The 21,532-nt window shown below is 35.0% G+C and overlaps 1 protein-coding gene across 8 annotated transcripts in view; it reads left to right on the forward strand.

Moving 5' to 3' along the window:
* The window catches only part of KIAA0825 (KIAA0825 ortholog), a 498,502-nt gene that overhangs the window by 95,204 nt on the left and 381,766 nt on the right, over positions 1-21,532 (forward strand). For 7 of the 8 annotated variants that reach the window (XM_053586527.1, XM_053586542.1, XM_053586532.1 and 4 more), the window contains 2 exons: positions 4,586-4,754; positions 7,627-8,305. In XM_053586527.1, coding sequence (XP_053442502.1) covers positions 4,586-4,754; positions 7,627-8,305 — 848 coding nt within the window. Of the gene's footprint in view, positions 1-4,585; positions 4,755-7,626; positions 8,306-11,718; positions 11,820-21,532 lie in introns of those variants that run through there. The other variant, XM_053586566.1, reaches the window with a different exon arrangement.

Here is a 21,532-nt window from a genome sequence, read left to right on the forward strand (position 1 = left end):
AGAAGAAAGTGCAGGGAAAACTCTTAAAGAAATCGGCCTGTGTGAATATTTTATGAGGCGGATGCCCTGGGCAGTTGGAGCAGCATCAAAAACACACTAGTGGGACCTGATCAAACTAAAAAGCTTCTGCACAGCCAAGAACACACTAAGTAAAGCAAGCAGACAGCCCTCAGATGGGAAAAGATGTTTGCAGGTTATGTCTGCAACAAAGGTTTAATAACCAGAATCCACAGAGAACTCAAACGTATTAGGAAGAAAAGAACAAGTGATCCCATGTGAAAGTGGGCAAGAGACTTGAAGAGAAACTTCTCTGAAAAAGACAGGCACACGGCCCACAGACATATTAAAAAATGCTCATCATCCTTCATCATCAGAGAAATGTAAATCAAAACTACTTTGAAATATCATCTAACTCCAGTAAGATTAGCCCACATCACAAAATCCCAAAACCAGAGATGTTGGTGTGGATATGGAGAAAAGGGAACATTTCTACACTGCTGGTGGGAATGCAAACTAATACATTCCTTTTGGAAAGATGTTTGGAGAACACTTAGAGATCTAAAAATAGATCTGCCATTTGATCCTACTGTTCCTCTATTAATTATACCCAGAAGACCAAAAATCACATTATAACAATGATATTTGTACCAGAATGTTTATTGCATCTCAGTTCGTAATTGCTAAGTCATTGAAGAAGCCCAAGTGCCCATCCACCCACGAATAGATTAATAAGTTGTGGTACGTGTATACCATGGAATATTATGCAGCCTTAAAGAAAGATGGAGACTTTACCTCTTTCATGTTTACATGGATGAAGCTGGAACATATTCTTCTTAGCAAACTATCTCAAGAATGGAAGAAAAAGTATCCAATGTACTCAGCCCTACTATGAAATCAATTTATAGCTTTCTTATGAAAGCTATAACCCATTTATAGCCCAAGAAGAAGGGGAAAGGGGAGAGGGAGGGTAGGGTAGCGGGTAGGATGAGTGGAGGGAGGGTAATTGGTGGGACCACACCTATGGTACATCTTACAAGGGTACATGTGAAATTTACTAGGTGTAGAAAATAAATGTCTTAACACAATAACTAAGAAAATGCATGAAGGCTATGTTAACCACTTTGATGAAAATATTTCAAATTGTTTATAAAACCAGCACATTGTACCCCATGATTGCATTAATGTACACAGCTATGGTTTAATAAAGAAATAAAGAAAACATTACTTGTATAGCTAAAGCTTTTTTCACCTCTCCTCAATCTTGCTTCATTTCCAACCCACCCTGCCCAATGGTGATGTTGATAGTTGAGGTGAATTTCCTTACACTTTTACTACCTAGGATTATCTGACATGTTTTTAAACAATTGTGTGAATAGTATTGTGTGGTGTATATTCATTTGTATAGTTCCCCCCCTCAACATTATATTTGTTAGATTCATTGATGCTAATAAATGTATTCCTACTTCATTTATTTTCATGACACTTTTCCAATGAATGAACTGTTCAATCATTTAAATATTCTCCTGTTGCTGGACATTTAGATATTTTCAGTGGCTTTAATATTACAAATCAAGATGTTTCTGCTTAGCCAACTAATATGGTAAATTAGGGTATTTAAACTATTTAGTAATAAAGTTTACTATTATTTTTAGACTCTTTTTTTGCTCTAATGTTTGGGAACTAATAATAAATGCACTAATTAGACTTCTATTTGTTGGATTATTTTGATTATTTTTTTCATGACTGACTTTGCCTCTGAAGAAAATTTGAAGCAATTTATAAACAGAAGACATTTAAACCCAAATAATATCAAGTACCATGTTATTACAGAAAACCTGGACAAAGACCTCATATCATCTGAAGTCTAATGATGTATAGAATTCTTACAATCCTGGATTATCATCCCTATCAGAAATGTTACCTGTTAAAAGTTGGAAATAATTTGTAATTTAAATTTGACCTCCATTGTCAGATTACATACCAAACTGACATCTTGAACTTTGAAAGTATTTCCTTTGTATAATAATTGGACAAGAAATCTCTAGACTTCAAATGATTACGTTTTTATTTATTTAGTTAGTTAGTTTAGAGACAGAGTCCCACTTTGTTGCCCTCAGTCAGGTGGGGTAGCATCACAGCTCACAGCAACCTCCAGCTCTTTGGTTTAGGCGATTCTCTTGCTTCAGCCTTCCAAGTAGCTGGGACTACAGGCGCCTGCCACAATGCCCGACTTTTTTTATTGCAGTTTGGCCGGGACTGTGTTCAAACCTGCCACCCTTGGTGTATGGGCCCAGCACCCTACCCACTGAGCCACAGGCACTGCACTGATTTTTAGATCAAGATGTATAGACAAGTGGTGAATAGCAGAACAATAAGATTTTAGCCAACTAAGAGTCAGGTGTGGATAATGAGTTCTGACATTTTAAAATTTGTGACACAATGATTTTAAAAGGAAACTCAACTATCTTAGTTTGTATCAATGAGGGAAGTCCTCTGAAATGCAACTATCCAATTTCTTTGTCAGTGTTTATACAAATTGCTAAAATATCTAGCCCTCTAAAGGCTTTACCCTATTTATAAATTGTAGGTATTGGCCTCTACCCAGATTCATTTGTTACAGATTAGCCTCAAATTTGATTCCTGATTGAATCAGATTTAGGCAGACTAACTTCTGAGCCTTTCCAATTCACTTTGCTGTAATCTATTAGGTTTCACTGAATGGGACACATGAGGATGCTATAATAAAAACCTTTGATAAAGGGTCCCTAGAGCCAAGGTGTACGCTTCGGCGGGGCGTTGTGTTTCTCAGTACATAGAAGTGCTTAGGTGAGTTAAGGAAATACTTGTTGTCAGACTTAGAACTGGTGTTCCTGAACAAGATAGTCCCTTCAGGAAATTGAGTGGCCCATGGCCAGAGGGGGGATTGTTTTTCTTATAAGTTCTTTATGTTCATGAAAAGGCTCTTTGATTCTCAGAATGTATTTGTTTCAAGGTAATTTAGTTTGAATGTACTCATGCTCAGAAATCTGAAAAGTTTAATTTACAGCGTACATGTTATAGGCAACCCACACCTGATGAATATTTGGAGAGTCGCGTCTTTCCTATGTCCTCAATGTTAATAATCAGAGCTTGAGTCTAAAACCTACGTTCTATCATATGGAACCTATAATTAATAGCAATTGTATTTTCAAACAATAACTTTACCTTTAGTAACAAACCTTTCTTAATACTATTAAGAGACAAATGCATAGCTGTCGATTTTGGGTGTGATGGTTCAGTTTCAAAGGAAATTGCCTGTTTTTAAACTTTCTTGAAGTTTAGACATGCTGCCATCAGGTAGTGGTAATATGTCATATCCACGTGGCTTGCAGGTGGCACTCTGTTAAAGGTCATCAGTTTCCACAAAGATTTATAATCATGCATGTGCAGAATTGTATATGGAAATTAAAATAACCTAGTATATCAGTTATTCTACACTGTCAGAGCTAAGGTTACCTTAAATCGAATTTTTAAAACATACATATTCTAAGAGTCAATTAGATATATTTTATCTATTCTTAGTTTATCTTTTTTCTAAGTGAGACATTTCATCCTATACCTAGTAAGCATTTAGAAAAATAGAAAGTGAAATTAAAAACCTACCTGTTTACATCACCCAAAAGTAATTGCTATTAACCCTTTGCTTCATTCCCTTCCAGTCTTTTTTTTATTTGCAATTTTTAGTATGTTTTTATGTTAGTTTTTTGGAGTTGAGTTGGACAGCATAAACAGGTATTTAGCTTTAGTAATATTTTATGTATAGCTTGTATTGTTTACAGCTTTTAAAAACAAGTTCTGGCTCAGTGCCCATAGATCAGTGGTTAGAACGCTGGCCACATACACAGGGGCTGGCGGGTTCCAGCCTGGCCCAGGCCTGCTAAATAACAATGATAACAACAGCAAAAAAATAGTGGAGCGTTGTGGTGGGCGCCTATAGTCCCAGCTAGTTGGCAGGGTGAGGCAAGAGAACTGCTTAAGCTCAAGAATTTGAGGTCACTGTGAGCTGTGATGCCACTGTACTCTACTGAGGATGACACAGTGAAACTCTGTCTCAACATAAATAAATAAATGAAAATAAAATAATATTACATGTTCTTTGTAACTGCCTCATGGCATCTTAATATTCTATTGATTGAAATTTTCAATAATTTATGTTTGCCTCTTAGTAAATAATGTATGTTTCTGATTTTTACAGTTCCTCAGGAGTTTTTATCTTTGCCTTCCATCTATTGTCTATCAAGAGAGCCAATGTTACATTGCTTCTATGATTTTTGTTTCAACATGAAAGAATTTCTGATCCATCTCTGAGTAGTTATTTTATATTTCCTCTGTTGCATATTTTACTTGCCAAAAAGTTTGAACTCTGTTTTTGACTATGAATGTAAATGTATAGTGTCTTTTTTATTATTTTCATATTTTATGAATGTTTTTCAATTTTATAAATTATACCTGACCAGCTATCACACATAACCTCAGGGCTTGACATATTAAGAGATGGAGTCATTATCTACTTTCTACCAAAATATTCTTTGTTCTTTTTTTATAGCTTAGAACATTGCATTAAAGAAATACAGTCTGAAGCTAACAAACAGTGCCCAGATGTGCAGCTGCAAACAACAACTGACTGCTTTGAATGGCTAATGAAATATAATTATAATATATCCACGTCACCTTCCATTTCCCAGGGAGAGATGACAGAATTCCTCAAAACACTGGTAAAGAAAAGAATCTTTGTTTTATAATGGAATGGGGTGGGTGAAGATGGAATGCAATTCATTTAATTTCTATATATAAATATTTATTTTAGTAACAATATTAGCCTGCCATATCTAGGGGTTTGTATTTTTGTTTTGTTTTTCTCTTGTATTTCTAATAGATTCCATTGAGCTTATTCATAGCAATTTATGCAAAACTATTATTTATTGTATTACACTGTTTTTATTTTTCACTATGGTTTTTATCAATAAAAAACAGTTTTATGTAGAGACTACATACCATAATTTCTATATGATTTGTGGTATGATAGCTCCCCCATCAATACTATAAAATGTATTGATGTGTACCACAACTGTCTCCCAGAGAAGTTCATATTCATTATATTTTCTACCCTTCACAACTATTCACTTTGTCTATGTTCATTATTAAGCATAATACGATCCTTATCGATTCTATTAAGTGGCCTTGGCCATGGCTCCCTGCATTCCCAATGTGTAGTCATACTCAGTTCTTATTCAACAAGGTGGCAATTTATATAAAACCACTGTTCATTGATGGAAAATTGTTACATTGATCATTCTTTGATACTGACCTCTATGTTGGAGAAGTTTTTGTAACCTCCAATAAAAACAATTACTTTATCACAGCTGTATCTACAAGGTATCTACTTTGCAAAAACAGATTCCTAAAGAGCACAATTGTTAGAAAGCAGTATCTCTATAGCTATGGTTTTAATTTAATTTATGAAAAAAGGCACTGTTTTTGTCTAAACCTCAAACATTGACTCAGGCAGATGTGGAAAATATCTTGAGGTTGTAGATGGCTTAAGATGACAGAATCAGATTAGAATGGTTTTTGGCTGTTGTTATTATTACAGATGTCCCTTTAATGTTTACAAAGTAATGAAGACAAAGGAAGAGTGTGTGCCCTGAAGCCTTATTCTTTTAAGAAAATCCTCTCACCCATTATATCCTGAAGGGGGAGCCTTGAAGAATCAATCCATATATATGGATATAGTTATTCCTTTAATTTTTATTAAGAGCCATGTGTATTGCATTTCATTAATATTGATGTAATAATGCTTTTGCTTTTAATTATCTTTTAATCTGTCACACTAAAGTCATTCTCTATTCACTGCAGGGCAAAGGCCACCTTAGTTTTGCTCAAATTCATTAGATAGGCTTGTTCCAGACCTAGGTTTTTTTACATAATTGATCATGTTGTTTTAAGGAAGAAACCACATTATTAAAACAGTACAGATTAAAATGACCTTATTTTCAAGTTTCTACATGCTAAAATGTCAATCTTGATGGCATTTTTCTTACATCTATTTTTTCCATAGAATTTTTTTTATTAATTATCTAGCTATTCAAATTAAAAAAACAGGTTCTGATTATGGCAATTATACTGAAGTTATTTTCAAAATTTAATCATACTAAGCACATATTTTAAACCTCTGGAATCTATTATTCTTCGTTTGATGAAAAATTTACAGCTATTGACTGACTTAAAGACATCTAAGGCTGACATGACTTATTTGCCTTATACAGTTTATCAAAATGCTGAGATGTCTCAGACTTTATCTAACATTTCTTTTCCACAAATGTCAAAAGCACTAAATATGGGAAAGGCGGAGAAAGCAGCTGTAGCAAGGTCCCGTGCACTCCGTGGCTCTCTGGGGTGGGGGAGAAAGAGGCAGAGGGAAGCCTGGGACCAGCTCTTAGTTCTGTGCCTTGTTGTATGTGACCTCTGGAAATTCACTGACGCATGCTTTACTTTAGGGTTCCTATCTTAAACTGGGTTTTTAAAAAATCTATGCCAAAATGTTCTCGTTATGAATAAACCAGACAGTGGATGGAAAACTGCTTTTCATATAGTAACATACTATGTGTGCACTGGGTGTCATTGCTTCTATTTCTCTTGTAGTCGTCTTGTTTCAGCTTACAGAATATAAACTAACTTCAGTATTAGCTGAAACAGACATAATTAGGAAAGCCAGCATATAAGGAGAATGTGTGTGTGTGTGATTCAAAGACCAAGGAAAAAGTAACTTTTTTCTCCCTTACTGTCCATAATTATACCCACCATTGTTTTCTGTCAGGACATTAGGTAGAAAGGAATAATTTCATATCATCTTTTAGGCTATGATTGTGAGAGTATCTTTTCCCCATTTTGAGTTAGTCATTTCTTTCACAAGAACTCTAATATTCTCAGATTAATTTTCAAGGTAAAATCTTTAACATGGTTCTCAAAAAGGAATCCAAATGAAAGTCAAAATCTTTCAATGTGTTAAATTCTATTTCTCGGGATAGTAGCTATTAGTAACCCCTAGGCACATACTGTATTTAAAGATCTCTATTCTAGAATAATTTTAAAGCATTGTATCATCATTTGGGGTTTTATAGTAATAAGTACACTTATTCAGGCATGAAAATAGTCTACCAGGAATTAATTAGGGGCACAATCTTGAATTCATTTTGTCTTAGGAATACATTTCAATTTATGTTTCACCAGAGTTTTATATTTGGAATTTTTAAGCTACATCTTTCCTACAGTTTGGATTACATCAGGGGTGGGTAACAGTGAAAGCTTCTCTATCTCTGAAATTCTAATTGAAAAGAGAGTTAATCAAGTGGGCTTTACAAAATTTAACAGACCATAAAAGCTAGCATTCTAAGATAGTTGAATTAATTAAATTTCAAATGCAAAACTAATCAAAAAAAGAAAGAAAAGAAATCTTGAGGAGCCTCATAGTATTAATTCTAAATTGAAGTAAAGTATCATGAAATTTGATGCAACTGTAGAAATCATTTTTTCCTGTTACAGTTAAACTTATCACACATTTCTAATGCTGTTATTTACTTTTATCAGCAAAATTTGTTGAAGAACGAACAAAATCAAGAAGAAATGATACTCGATTTACTCTGGGATCTCTCCTGCCAAAGCAGCATCCCGTCCCCCTGGACTCTGAGCGGGGCATCTGTCCACTCCCTCTCTCGGACTCCTCTCCCCTGTGTTGCGGATCAGCCCTCTGTGGACCTGAAGTCTGTCTGGGATGATATCAGACTGCATCTCCGACGCTTCTTAGTGAGGAGGTTGCAAAGCCTGCAAAGCCATGATGAAATAAACAATTCACAGCAAAAAAATTTATTGAAAAGTCATTGCTTGCAACAACTCTTGTTTCTTTATCCAGAATTGGAAGTTATAATCAAATACAAAAACATACAGCATAAAACGTTGGCTAAACTTCTGCAGAACCTCTTTCCTTCTTACAGCAGAGATTCAAATTTAGGCGTAATAGCTCATGGATATCAAAGTACAATGCTTAAGTTATACTCAATGCTAAAAGAGGATTTTAACATACTCTGTGAAATTTTAGCTCCATCTTCAACAGTGAAATTCATTAAAGAAACTTACCTGGATACCATTACAGAAGAAATGGCAAAATTTCTTGAAAATTTTTGTGAGCTGCAGTTCAAAGCAAATGCTGTCCGTGTGGTTAAAACAAGCAAGAGTTCCAGCAAGCGTAGAGGAGCAGTGCATGCTTTGGGTTAGTGACATTTACAATTTTCATTCAGTTTAACTTAAGCCTTTAAACCTTCTGACATCTTTAATTTTCTAAGATTTTTCTATGTGGTTAAATCTCATTGCAAACTTGAAAATAAATTAGAAAAGAAATGTAATGAAATTTTGCAGTACACATTTCTCGTATGCATTTTTCTGTAAATATAGTTGTAATAGTGTTTTCTTTCTTGTTAAATTGTAAGCCAAAAATACTTCAAGTAAGGGTTTTAACTCTCTTGATTATGTGTGACAAAGAGTAAAGTATTGTGTAAAACATGCACAACACATTCAGTTTTTTATATGTATATAAAACAGAAAAGTATAATTTTTAATCCATTCATTATAGCATCCAAAGCCAAAGCATTATTAGGTAAAAAGAATACCAAATTTGATGAAATTTACATTAACTAAAATTGAAAGTTTAAAAATTGTAACATTATAGTCAGCCAATTCTAGTAAAGAGCAATATTATAAAATTCTATATTGTAATTGATTAGGAAGGTATAGCATTTTACTATAGCTAATTTTAAAAGTTCCTTTATTATTTTTCTATAACAGTGTATACAAATACAAGATGATTTTGAAAAATCCTATTTTGTTCAAAAGATAAAGGGAAAGAGGAAAGAAATTATTGTGATGTAACAAACTTTTTTTCTCACAGTTTTAATTTTCTTCCAGCAGAGAAAAATTAAGGTAAAAATGTAATTAAGACATTATCCTTAGTCATACTCTTATTTAAAACTCACAGTCGTATTTCTAAATAGATTAATAAACTATAATATTTAAGTGTTGAAAAATTATTTGGTGAATTAATGATCATCTTTTAAAAATTGCCATAGCTCATTATAGTTTTACTTATTGTAATTAATAAAATGCCAGAAGGTAAATATGATATCTGGATTTTTAAACAGTTTGATATTTTCTATTAAAATTTGTATTTTCCTCTACAAGCTACATCATGCAGAACAGCGATATATCAGCCAAGTTTTGTTATGGCAAAATCAAAGTCAGTTAATTCAGGAACATTACAATTTACTTAAAGCAAATAGACTCAATTGAGTTAATACACGAATTTTTAAATGCATTTCATTAATGCACTTGTTTTCTAAAATTTTTATATTCTATAAAAAAAAATTCCTGCTTACTGTGTTTTCAATGTGAAAGTTTTCTATAACCTAAATATAGTTTATAACAGAAGAAAAGATCCATATGGTTGAAAATATGTACAAGCTGCTGTGGAGTCTTTAAGGCTGATACTGAAGTGTGTTCCCCTTCATGAGAGAAAACTGTGTGTGTCTTCTTTGACACTAGAATTTGAAACATTTCCAGAGTCTAGGTGCATTGATCTTTCCTAGGTTTTTTTGTCTGAACTTTGGGATAAATCACATGTCAAATGAGCACTGTCCATATGCCAGGCACTGTGCTCAGAGCAACCCATTCCTATTCCTCCAATCTCATGAACAAAGAAGCCTAAAAGGAATGGCCAGGCATGGTGGCTCATGTTTATTATCCCAGCATTCTGGTAGACCAAGGTGGGAAGATCACTTGAGACCAGGAGTTCAGCATCAGCTTGGGCAACATAAGGAAACCTTGTCTCTTCAAAAAAAATTTAAATTATCTAAGTATAGTGGCACACACCTATAGTCCTAGCTACTCAGGAGACTGAGGCCCAGGAGTGTGAGGCTGCAGTGATCTATGAATGGGGCACTGCACTGAGACCTTGTCTCTTAAAAAATAAGGAAAGAAGAAAGAATGATTAACTTGCCCTGGAACATGTTGTGTAGAGTCAGTATTCATCTTCAGAATCAGGATTCATTTGCAGATCATAATGTCTCCAAGACCCACTCTATTCGATCTTATTTTAAAGTGGAGAATTAAATAATTTGTCACCTATGAAAGAAATTTCAAAACAGCACTCTTCAAGTTGACTGCCTAAAAGTAAATTCAGTTCAGCTTTATTGCCCACCTGTCTATCATAAGCAAGGCATTTGGCAACTACCACATTCAAGTTTCTATGTTAGACACAGTAAGTGAAAGAAAAGTGAGTTGTATGAAAACTGCTTATCTAACTTTACAGATCAGTCGTGTTTTTTGCTAGAATTAAATGAACAAGAATAGCTTATATTCCTCTTTGAATAAAATTTAGATTGGCTTGAATGGGTTTTATATTATCCTTATTATATGCCTGTGTCTTGATTATTCACTAAATATTTGATATTTTGCCTGGCATTATAGAAAGAACAGAATTATATTTTGCCTGGAATTATAGTAACAACAGCTAGTGTTTGTTGGTCAAGACATTGATGTACTTTGTTTCATTTCATCCTTCAAACCACCCAACAAGATATGTACCCCTACTGGCTTTTATTATACAGTGAGAAAACTCAAAATGTAGAGCTGTGAAGTGTTTTGCTCAAGGTCATAGAATGAAGCCAGGATTCAGACTCATGTCCACCTGACTCCAAATTCTTTAATCTATAACTGTGCTAATAAAAACAGGTTGAAAATAGCACATCCTATTTGTAAACACTTCTGTGAACCCTCTGTGTACTTCCTCAACTATAGTGCAGTGTTCATTTCATTCTTCTGAAACCTATCCTACACTCTTTTTAATGACTATTTAATCCCAATTTAAAAGTATTTTGGGATGTAATTCCTATTTAGGGGTCTTGAGCAGGCTTTGTATCTATACTGTATGCTTAGTGAGATAATATCTGTTTATACCTACTATGTTCTTGATGAGCTAAGACAATTTGGACCTACTGAATCTTTAATCGCTTCTGATTTTGTACATGTACCTAGATAGAGGACCATTTGTTCATCCCTGAATAGTCTGTAAAGTCTCTATTTTTCACTATTCGTTGATTACTGCTTATTTTGTATATAAGACTTTAAAAGACTTTACATATTTGAGTTCATATAATCTTCTGAATAGCCCTTTGCATTATTTTTACTTTGTTTTTGTTTTCTTTTTTTTTTTTTTTTTTTTGCAGTTTTTGGCTGAGTCCGGATTCGAACCCACCACCCCTGGCACAGGGGTGGTGCCCTACTCCTTGAGCCACAGGCGCTGCCCATATTGATACTTTATCTTTGAAAAAACAGACTCAGAGAGGAAAGTGTCTCCCAAGGCTGCACAGCTAATAAACCAAAGAAAGGGGATTTCTTTGTTTGCAATTATTTGGTATATTATCTTATATGCCACTGAACTCTATAGCAAAAACTGGGCAAGACACTGATAATTAGCATTAAAAAATCAGATAATTAGCATTAAAAAATCATTTACCAAATGCTCTCACTTTTTTTAATATTTCCCATTCCTATATTCTTCACTCAGTCGATGTTTTTTTAATTGACAATGATTCATAGCTGACTTACAATGTACTTGTGTTTCTAACTCAAACCCTGTCTGTAGGGAGTTTTTATGCTGCTCTTTGCTATGCTATTCCTTTCCATTCTGCCAGCTGGCTCTTCTGGTGATAATGCTAACATGGACAGCCCAGGTGAGTTCTGTTCACAGCCAGTTCAGGCTTTCTTGTACGTATATTTAAAATATGGGAACACTCCGTCTAATCACTTTCCTGCGATACCAGGCAGATACTTTATTTTATTTATATATAAGCCTATCTTTATACTCAAATTTCACATCGTGGCCTTTTTTATCCTTTATTATTCATATGATTTTGAAATATTTTGTTTCTTTGAAAGTATGTACTATATTAATATTACGTATATATTTTGTCATTTGAAGAAAATGGTGAAATAATATAAATATTTCAGTATCTTTTTGATTGGGTGATCTTTTCTACAAGAAAATATTATTTTGCAGATACTCTTGCAAATTTTCAAGAGTGATTTAAGAACTAAGACTTTCTTAATCACTCTGATTTTGTTAATCTGTATTCTTATAGTTTCCATAACATTTTTAGGAAAATTATTGATTATTTCAATATGCTACAATATTTTGGGTTTTTTTCATTTAGCTTAGAAGGCTTAAAGATTAAAATAAACAGCTTTCAGAAAGCTAGAGAGTTGTAATTAGCATTTTGATTATAACCCAATTGGTTATTATCTAGTAAGACCCATATTTACACATGTATGTGTGTCATCTACATTTCAGGATGTAATAAAATGTATATTTTAACATTTTAACATTTTTCTGTGCCTATCTTTGGAATGGTTTAAGTGACCTAATTAATTTTACTTTTAAAATTATATTTTGAGGGGATTTAAATAAATGCTGCTTTTCTCAGTGTTTGACAAAAGAGAGGATTGTTTATGTGTAATAAGTTTCAATTAAGTAAATCTTCTGTATTTTGATATAAAATGATGAAAATAGGAGATTTCAGTTCTAGGATAAATTTCATGGCCCCCTGTATATCTTATCTTGAATTGTTCTTGAGGTTATTGTTAGCTTGAAAAGGAAAGGCTCAAAAGAATAGAGTATAGCCTTTGAATATTTGGGAGATTTTTAAAAATCTGCAGCAGGTGAGAAGTTGAATTGGGTGACCTCCCTGCCCTTTCCCAGTTCCCACTCTGTTGTTTAAGGAAGATTGGGGTTGAGGCCGGCAGAATCCCTCTGGGTACAGAAAGATTCTTTTATTATTATTATTAAATCATAGCTGTGTACATTAATGCAATCATGGGCACCATACACTGATTTTATAGACCATTTGACATATTTTCAACACACTGGTTAACGTAGCCTTCCTGGCATTTTCTTAGTTATTATGTTGAGACATTTACATTCTACATTTAATAAGTTTCACATGTACCCTTGTAAGAAAGATTATTCAAGGTAGAGAAGATTCTCACACCAAAAAGAAGATAGACTTCTTGACTCAGGAGATGCACAGGCACTATTGGAAAGCACGGTAGTCAAAAGCCACCCTGTCCTCTCCTACACTTCAAGGAATTTAGCCAATTGAAAGAAAAGGGAAAAGGGTACATTGAGGCCAGCATCTTTGAAAAGTTTAGTGTTGTCCCTATTTTAAAAATACAGAAACCTGTTTGGACAGGTTAATTAGTTTGCCCAAAGTTCTACTGCTAGGAAGATCTTAGCTCTTCAAGCCCATTTCTAAATTATTACAAAGTCTTAACTAATGAACTTATTACTTAACTACTGTGACGTATTACCTCTTGTTAAATGAATCATTTTTAAGATAATCCTTTTAGAGAATGCTCAGATTCCCAGGGACTCTCGCTCCGATGGTTTCTGGTTTCTGAAACTGTCATAAAGGAACTTTTGGGGACTGGCTTTGGTTCCCTGAACTGGTAATGTCCTTGCTTTTTCTCATCTCCATCCCCTGATTCCTGGTGAGGGCATGGATCCAAATTCCAGACAGCACTTCCCATATTAAGGAAGGGTCTTTGAGGACAGTACAGAAGCAGGACCAGTGAGGTGGGCAGGGCCTGGCTAAATTATTAATAATTGGCCACCTTTGATTTTTCCCTGTGATCCCTTCCCAGATCTTCTCCCACATTTCTAAGTGGGTTAATTTTTTTCCTCTCAAATTCTGGTGGGATCATGTCAGTTTTGTAACTCAGTGACTGAATGTGCCCTTATGCAGTCTCAAAAGCTTGAAGAAGCCACTGTCCCTTTCCTTGTGAAATGACAGTTCCTGACCCTGGCCCCTACACCTTTGGGGAGGAACCCACTCAGGGAGCCTGATAGGAAGTGTTGGACTGTGAGGTCCCCTCCAGCTCCCCAAATTGTGGAGGGGTATTATGATAGCTCCAAATTGAGGGTGGGGGTTGCAAGCTACTTTCTCAAATCAGCATATTAATCTTTCTGAGTTAGGGCAAATGACAGCATTTGGGGCTTCCTTTCCAAATGTCTAATTGTTTTCAGAAGGTTTTTGTATTTAATAGCTTTTAACAAGGTAAAGAAGATCCTCACACCAGGCTGCACCTGTGGTTCAAGGAGTAGGGGGCCAGCCCCATATACCAGGGGTGGGGTTCAAACCAGCCCCAGCCAAAACTGCAAAAAAAAAAAAAAAAAAAAAAAAAGTCCTCACGCCAAAAAGAAGATAGTCTTATTGACTCAGGAGACGCTACAGTCACTGTTGGAAAGCATAGCCTTGACCTGGTAAAATCTGCCTCATTATCTTTCTCTCTAGTCAGTTTAAAATCCTCCCACCCTCAAAAAGGATCAGGGGCTTTTTGCCAAATGAAAGAACCTTAGTTTTTAGTTCATGTTGTTTACGTTTTTGGTAACATGTATCTGCCTCATCATTTTGCAGTAAATCAGACTGAAAGAGTGATAAGTGGATAATTTGAGAATTATCTGGATTGAAGCAGCCAGTCCAACTCCAATCCCAGTGTTTGACTCATAGGAAAAATCTTTCTATTTCACTTGTGTTGTGTCACTTGTGTTCTACTGCTAATATTTTTATTACACCTTTCACTGGGAAATTTGGGGATCTTTCCTCTCTGGGGATGTAGAATTCTCTGTTTTCCTGAGAGGCAAATGAGTGGTACTTTGAACACTCAGTGAATGGAAAAATTGGCTTGTGCAAAATGCCACCTCATCTCTGAGTAAGGTGTGCAACTCTCACTGGCGTTGGTGGGCCCCTCTTGTTTGTCTGAAATTGGGGCTTTTTTTTTTTTTTTAAGGTAAGACTGAATAGTTACAGAGTGACTAGGTATAGTGGCTAAAACAACACAGTTAAATGGGAGAGCAAGTTTCACTTAGGCTCTTAGAATGTAAGTAAAAATTATAAGGAAAAAATCTTACTATGTGTGATATTTTAAAAATTTGTTGTATAAGTGCCTCATTCTGTGCTTCTAAATTTCTAATTTTGACCTCTCCCTCTCCAAAATAAATGGAATGCCTTTTCACTGTACTCAGAGTCTCAAAATGTTTTCCCTAATTTGTAAATCTTATAAATTTGAAAATTTATTATAGGGAAAAACAGATAATCCTTTTATAATCTGAAGAATAATTCTCATTTTCTGGAATTATAGCACACATTTATTCCTCTCTATACAAAATTAAACCAACTTGTAATAGTAATAAACTAACTCTATAATAGTAATAGAATGCAAAGCCACATTACTGGATTTTCTATTTGAAAATATTGTCAAAGGAAAACACTCAAGACTTTGCATATTAAAATATGAAAAGGAAAAAGAATATTGTTAATTTTTTGCTAAATATTTTTTAAAGTATCTAAATAAAGAATCTTACATTTTTTCCTAGATATGTAAGTAAGCTAGTTACATTTAAGTTTTTTACCAGAGTTAAGGTAAAAGTAACTAAGTTACTAAAATAATAGAGCTGATTACTGCCAAATTTTTAACCGTTAATTAATGACAACAAGAGGTTTCTACACTTATCTGACCGTGCAGTCCCACAGCCCAGAAGTTAGACACGTAGCAGTTCCAGTTCTGGTTCTGTCCGTGAAAAAACAACAGTGTTTCGGCTGGCTAGGGAATAAAGTTAGCTGCAGGATTAAGAGTAGAAGAGAAGCATCTTCCCGCTAATCTCAATGCCTCCTAAGAAAACAAAGTCTAACACTAGAATTTTTTCCTCCTAAGGAAGTGCTTTTATTTCAGATTCTTACTCCAAAGGTTGTGTCATTTCTAAGAATTACTTGATTAAAAACCATGAGAAACCATGGCTATGTGAGGGGAGTGTGTGCTGAGCGCTGGGTAGACATGTGATATCATGTGTTTGTGTGCATATCTTCATCTAAAACTTTATTTTCTGCTGCATGGACTCTATTTTCTGACCAGACTGTTCCCCAGTAAATATTGGGGAACATTTCTCTGAATCATTATTCTAAACACAGAAGGGCAACAAAGATGGGAAGTACAATGGGTTAGGGAGAAAGTGGATGTAATTTAATTTTAATATATTTTTCTTCCATATAGCAACAATTAGCGAACTCTAAATTGCACTTAATCATCTGCTTCCTCCATCCACAGAACACTTGTGTGTCCCTCCTACCGGTGGAAAGAATATTGCACTCACTCATTCACTAATTACAACATGCAGACGCTACGGCTGCAAGTTGAAAATGACTCACTCTTTGGTTTCTCATAAGGAGTCATAGGTTAGTCTGAGACTTACTAAGCTCATTAACCATTTAATAACTCTTTTTTTTGAGACAAGGTCTTGCTCTGTTGCCCAGGCTGAAGTGCAGTGGCATCATCATAGCTGACCGCAGTCTCCACCTTCTGGGTTCAAGTGATCCTCCTGCCTCAGCCTCCTGAGCAGTTGGGACTACAGGTGTGTGCCCCCATGCCCAGCTAATTTTTTTTTTTTTTTTTTTTTTTTGTAGAGATGGGATTCCACTATTGCCCAGGCCGCCCCTCGTCCCACTCCTCTCAGCTTCCCAAAGTGCTAGGATTATAGGTGTAGGTGTCGTCACTATGCTGAGCCTTAATAACATTTTCACCAACAAGAAAACTTTTTAAAAGATTAAAATACTGAGGTTTTAAAAACCTCATTTTTGGACTTGGAAAAAGAAATTGTCTATTTAAAAATATAACATTTTAAGAGCAGAGTGATAATAACTAAAAAAAATATTAAAAAGAAGTTTAGAATAAAATTATTCTAAAAGTAAACACATTTATTTTGCACCTATTGTATAGTAAGCAAAGGATGTGGACGGGTCTGCATGAGGTGGTTGTAAGCCAGAAAGGCACGTCCTGTGCAAAGTGAGCTGCTGTATTGGGCGCTGAGTCACTGTGCCCCTCCCCAAACTTCACTGGTTTATGCTGTGGCCTGTTAAAGTTACCTACACTATTCTACATCTTAATTTCTGAACATAATTAATGTGAATGTTTATTTATATTGTTTTATATAAAAATATTTCAGGTAATGAATCCTGAAATTCTTCTTTAACATGGTGATTTTTCCAATGTGCTTCTATAAATGTAGAATATTATTTAATATGATTCTTCTCAGGTTCTTAGAACATGTGATATGTGACTCTGGTTATTACACTATTAATCAGTTATCAATACCCAATAATTTTTTTCATAAATGTTCAAGAAGAAATGTTTACAAGCAAACAAGCATAAATTCATTAAAAATGGAATCTTTTAAACAGGAAACAGAAATTTAATGCCTATTTCTTTATCACGACATTCTTTATTATAAAAATCCACTTGGAAAATATACTATGACATAACATTTTCATTGCTATTATTTATATGTAAGTATTTAAATCTTTTATTATCAGTGTGACATTTATAAAATCAAATATTTGGTATAAAACAAATCTTCTGTCTCAGAATAGCTGCCATTTAACATCCTCACCTACTTATTTCCACCTTCCTTGGTGATGTCTAGTCCATTCCAGCAGTGATAACAAAAATACCATAAGTGGGGGATTTAAACAGCTCACAGTTTGGGGCTGGAGAATTCAAGATCGAGGTGCTCGCTAATAGTTGTGGTGTCTGGGAAGGCTTATTTTGTGGGTCACAGAGGGCCCTACTGTCTGTGTCCTCACGTGGAAGGGGGGGGCAAGAGCTCTCCGTGGTTTCTTCATACGGGCACTGACCCCGTTCTTGGGGGTTCTACTCATCCCCTCACCACCTTCCGAAGGCCCTGCCTCCAGACACCTTGGGAGTTAGGATTTCAACATACAAATTTTGGAGGGATGCAAACATTCAGTCCACAACAGGGGAAATCTGTGTCTTTTATATCTTAACTCTTAAAATTCTTTGCCTGAAATGGCATTTTTTGAGTATGGACTGATTTCTCCGCACAGGACAAACTGCCCGTAGTGCTGAGAGTTAAAACAATGACTCCCACAGCTGGATATGAGAAAATAATCCCTAGCTTTGCATAAAGCTGTCTAAAAGTTATTATGGATTTCCAGGCAGAAATTCTTTTGCCTCTGTCATTCTTAGAAGTGAATTTCTACTCCTCTATTTATACATATATTTTTAATTTTGCTTCTAGTCTTACCAAAACATTCATAAGAACTTCGATGCTTGACATGTTTAAATGGAGATCTAAAACTGCACATGGAAGGAAATGAAAGTTGTTTAAGAGAAAGTAGAGTATGTTGTCAATCAAAAGCAAAACATATCAGTGCTTACGTTTGCAACTTCTTTTCAACCCTGGATAAAAACAAGGAACCCTACTCTATTATTTAGAAAAGTATAGTTTACCCTATTACTAGTTTAATCTTTTTCACAACAGAACAATAGGAAATACCTACGTTAGCACATAAATGAAAGGTAGGGATGAGACTCTAATATGGTTTTGAAATGATGATGCCAGTGAAATATAAAAGACTAACTAATTTGAAATTTTAATATTTAGAACTCAGTAACCTGGTCATACTGAGCTCATTTGGAATAAATAGCGTTATATTGTTTGTCCTCCAAGGTAGAAATTACTTTCAAGTTAAAAATTCAGTGGTAGCATCTCTCTTAGCAAAAGGTGCACAGTCACGCAATTACTGAAGTCAACACTCAGGTGTGTGAGATAATCTACTCTGAAAAGAAGAGAAACTGCCTCCAGAATTTATGATGATCCTTGTTGGAGAAAACTATAGTGTAAAATTATTTTCTAGGTCTTTTCTATACCTTTTCTCCTAAACTGTACTGAAGTCAATTATCATCATCATTGTTAATATTCTTTTTGTAGTGCAATAAAACTGTAATCCTTCAGCTATTTGAAGAGAGTGTACTTTTAATGGTCATTTAAAAAATAATTTTTCCGAGTCATGATGGTGAAAGGGATGAAGTTCACAGTTGTAGTGTCCATATACCAGTTAGTGGAGCCTGGACCCTGAAGAGTCAGCTGAAGGCGCAGCAGTCACAGCCTCTTCTCAGACTTAATAGCCAAAATCTACAGTGGAATCAGTACATAAAATGGAGAAAGCTCTCCAGTTGAACTAACTCCTGGATAAGATACTACTGCACAGAGGTTCAGATGTACCTGAACCTTTCTGTCCAGGTAGTCTCTCCGAGGAGACTGAGTTGTCCTTGCTGAGCACGAGCAGTTGGCCTTCATATCATCTTGCAAATTTATACAAACTTGCTGTGTTTATTGGTAAGTGATAAAATCTCAGGTTTTGCCTCATTTCTGTGACTTAGGGACAACAAAATGTGAAGCACAAGTTCTTTCTATTACTAGGAAACATATTTGTAGGGATTTGAATTATAGACAAATACATATTTTCTTTATGCTTATGACTGTATCTAAAATCAAGGTTACTAAATACAAAATTTAGCAAAGGTCAATCAGCCATGAAACAGTGTCAGTTTGCTTTTAATTTTTTGTTAATTTCTGATCGTATATCAAGCTTTCTGAGCCATAAAAAGGGAACCAGAAATCAGATAGGTGTTTAAAAACTCCAAATGCCCTGAGCAGGTCAGCACCTTTGTGGAGTTTTTTGCTGCCCTGATAGTTCTTTAAGATTCTATCATTTTCCCTCAACAGAGAGTACATGTGATCAGTACGTCTGATAAACTCATCAATGCCTCTTTAAAGCAGAAGTCCCCAAACTATTGCATTCAGACCCCTCTGCTTCATTTCAAGTATCATCTTGATAAGACAGAGCCATGTCACAGGCAGCTGTGTATAGCCAGCTCAGTCTACAACTAATTTGTGCAGGAAAAAATTAAATCAGGAGGTAAATTATTTCATGATTGCTCATTCCCAACAGAGTTGGGCATCATTCTGAAGAAAATATCAAATAATTGGTTTCAGGCCGTGTCAGACACATGCAATTCCCTTCTCTAATGGTTGTGTGTGGTAGCACCAGGCCTCAGGGGTCAGCAAGGAACTGGAAATAGCTTAGTGCCAGGCCTGGCAATAGAGAGACGGAGCACATAGGAAATGAAGTGGCAATAAGTGCAATCCATAGGGGAAAGGGGCTTCACTTGGAGTTTAATAGATCGGTTCAGAATCTGGCAGGAAGCCATGCACCAATTGTTTACCTTTTTGTCAGCTTCTGCATCTGTTCTGTTTTGTAAACAGCACTTAACTCTCAGTCAGTAAATGCTGGAATCAGTAACAACTGTTAAGGGATTTCCTTACCCCCTGCCCCCCTTTTTTTCATATTCTATAACAAATATACACTACAAACAATGTTTGCCTTAGATTAACAAGGAACAGACATTAACAGGGTCAAAGGGATTTGGATAGAAACATTTTATAGCTTCTTGGGTCTATAGTAATTATATCTGTGTGATTTGAGTGTATTTTGTAACCTATCCAAATTAAACTGTTAAAAAAAAAATGTTAGCAAGCAGTAATGAAAATGATTTTTTATAATTATCTTAAGTACTGTGTATTGAAAACTGCTGGCACTGTAATAATTTAGTTCTGTGTAATATTGCATATTACAGCTACTATGCAGAAATATTAAGTTGCCTTTTGCAGTTTTAGGAAATTAGTGATTATATCCAGCAGTACTAATTATTTTAAACATACAGTTAGTAATAAAAAAAAATTACATACCACAGTAAGACATAAAAAAGGGCCTATCTGTGACTAGTGCCTATAAAACTAAGTATATCATTAGTAAATACAAAAGAAAAAAATAACACCAGTTTTGAAGTTCACTGTGTTCAGGAGACACCAGGTAGGCACATGCTGTCGTCAGCGCAGGCTGTTCCCATAGTTCTCGACATGACTGAAAAGTGTCACCAAGACCCGAGGAGTACTTCATTGCCAATAGGTTTCATGTACACGTCTCTCTATACTCTACTGTGGAAATTTGCTCTGTAAAATTTCCACCCCCTCAATTGCTCAATTGCCGTGTTTTTACTTTATTAAACTATTGCTTAGGTAACTTAACCCAAACCTAACTCTTTTCAGAATTTTGTTTTCTTCTATTTTTACTCATATGACAGTATAAAATCATACCCTTTCCCCTTATTTTTTCTCAAATGTATGACTTCTTTGACCCTTTCCTTGGATTGGCCATAAACCCACAGGCAAAATTCGGGAATTATTTGATCAGGTCTCTGAGTGAAGATTTGCATTCTTTTGTTTACCATGTACAACTATGTCTAAGTGTTTGATGTGAAATTTCAGTTTTCTTAATCATTTTTCTATTTCATTTATCTAAATTATTTTGTCCAAGATATTTTTGATAGTTTGCCATTTCTTATGAAATATATTTAATTAGAAATAAGAATTTGAGAATCTGGGTGATTACCTTTCTTATTCCTGTTGAGACTAGAGAGTACTTTGGCTTCATTTGCTTGACACAGTATCCACTGACTGGGCCTTCTGTCGCTG

This window comes from Nycticebus coucang, chromosome 1, assembly GCF_027406575.1.
Source record: "Nycticebus coucang isolate mNycCou1 chromosome 1, mNycCou1.pri, whole genome shotgun sequence".
Lineage (NCBI taxonomy): Eukaryota > Metazoa > Chordata > Mammalia > Primates > Lorisidae > Nycticebus > Nycticebus coucang.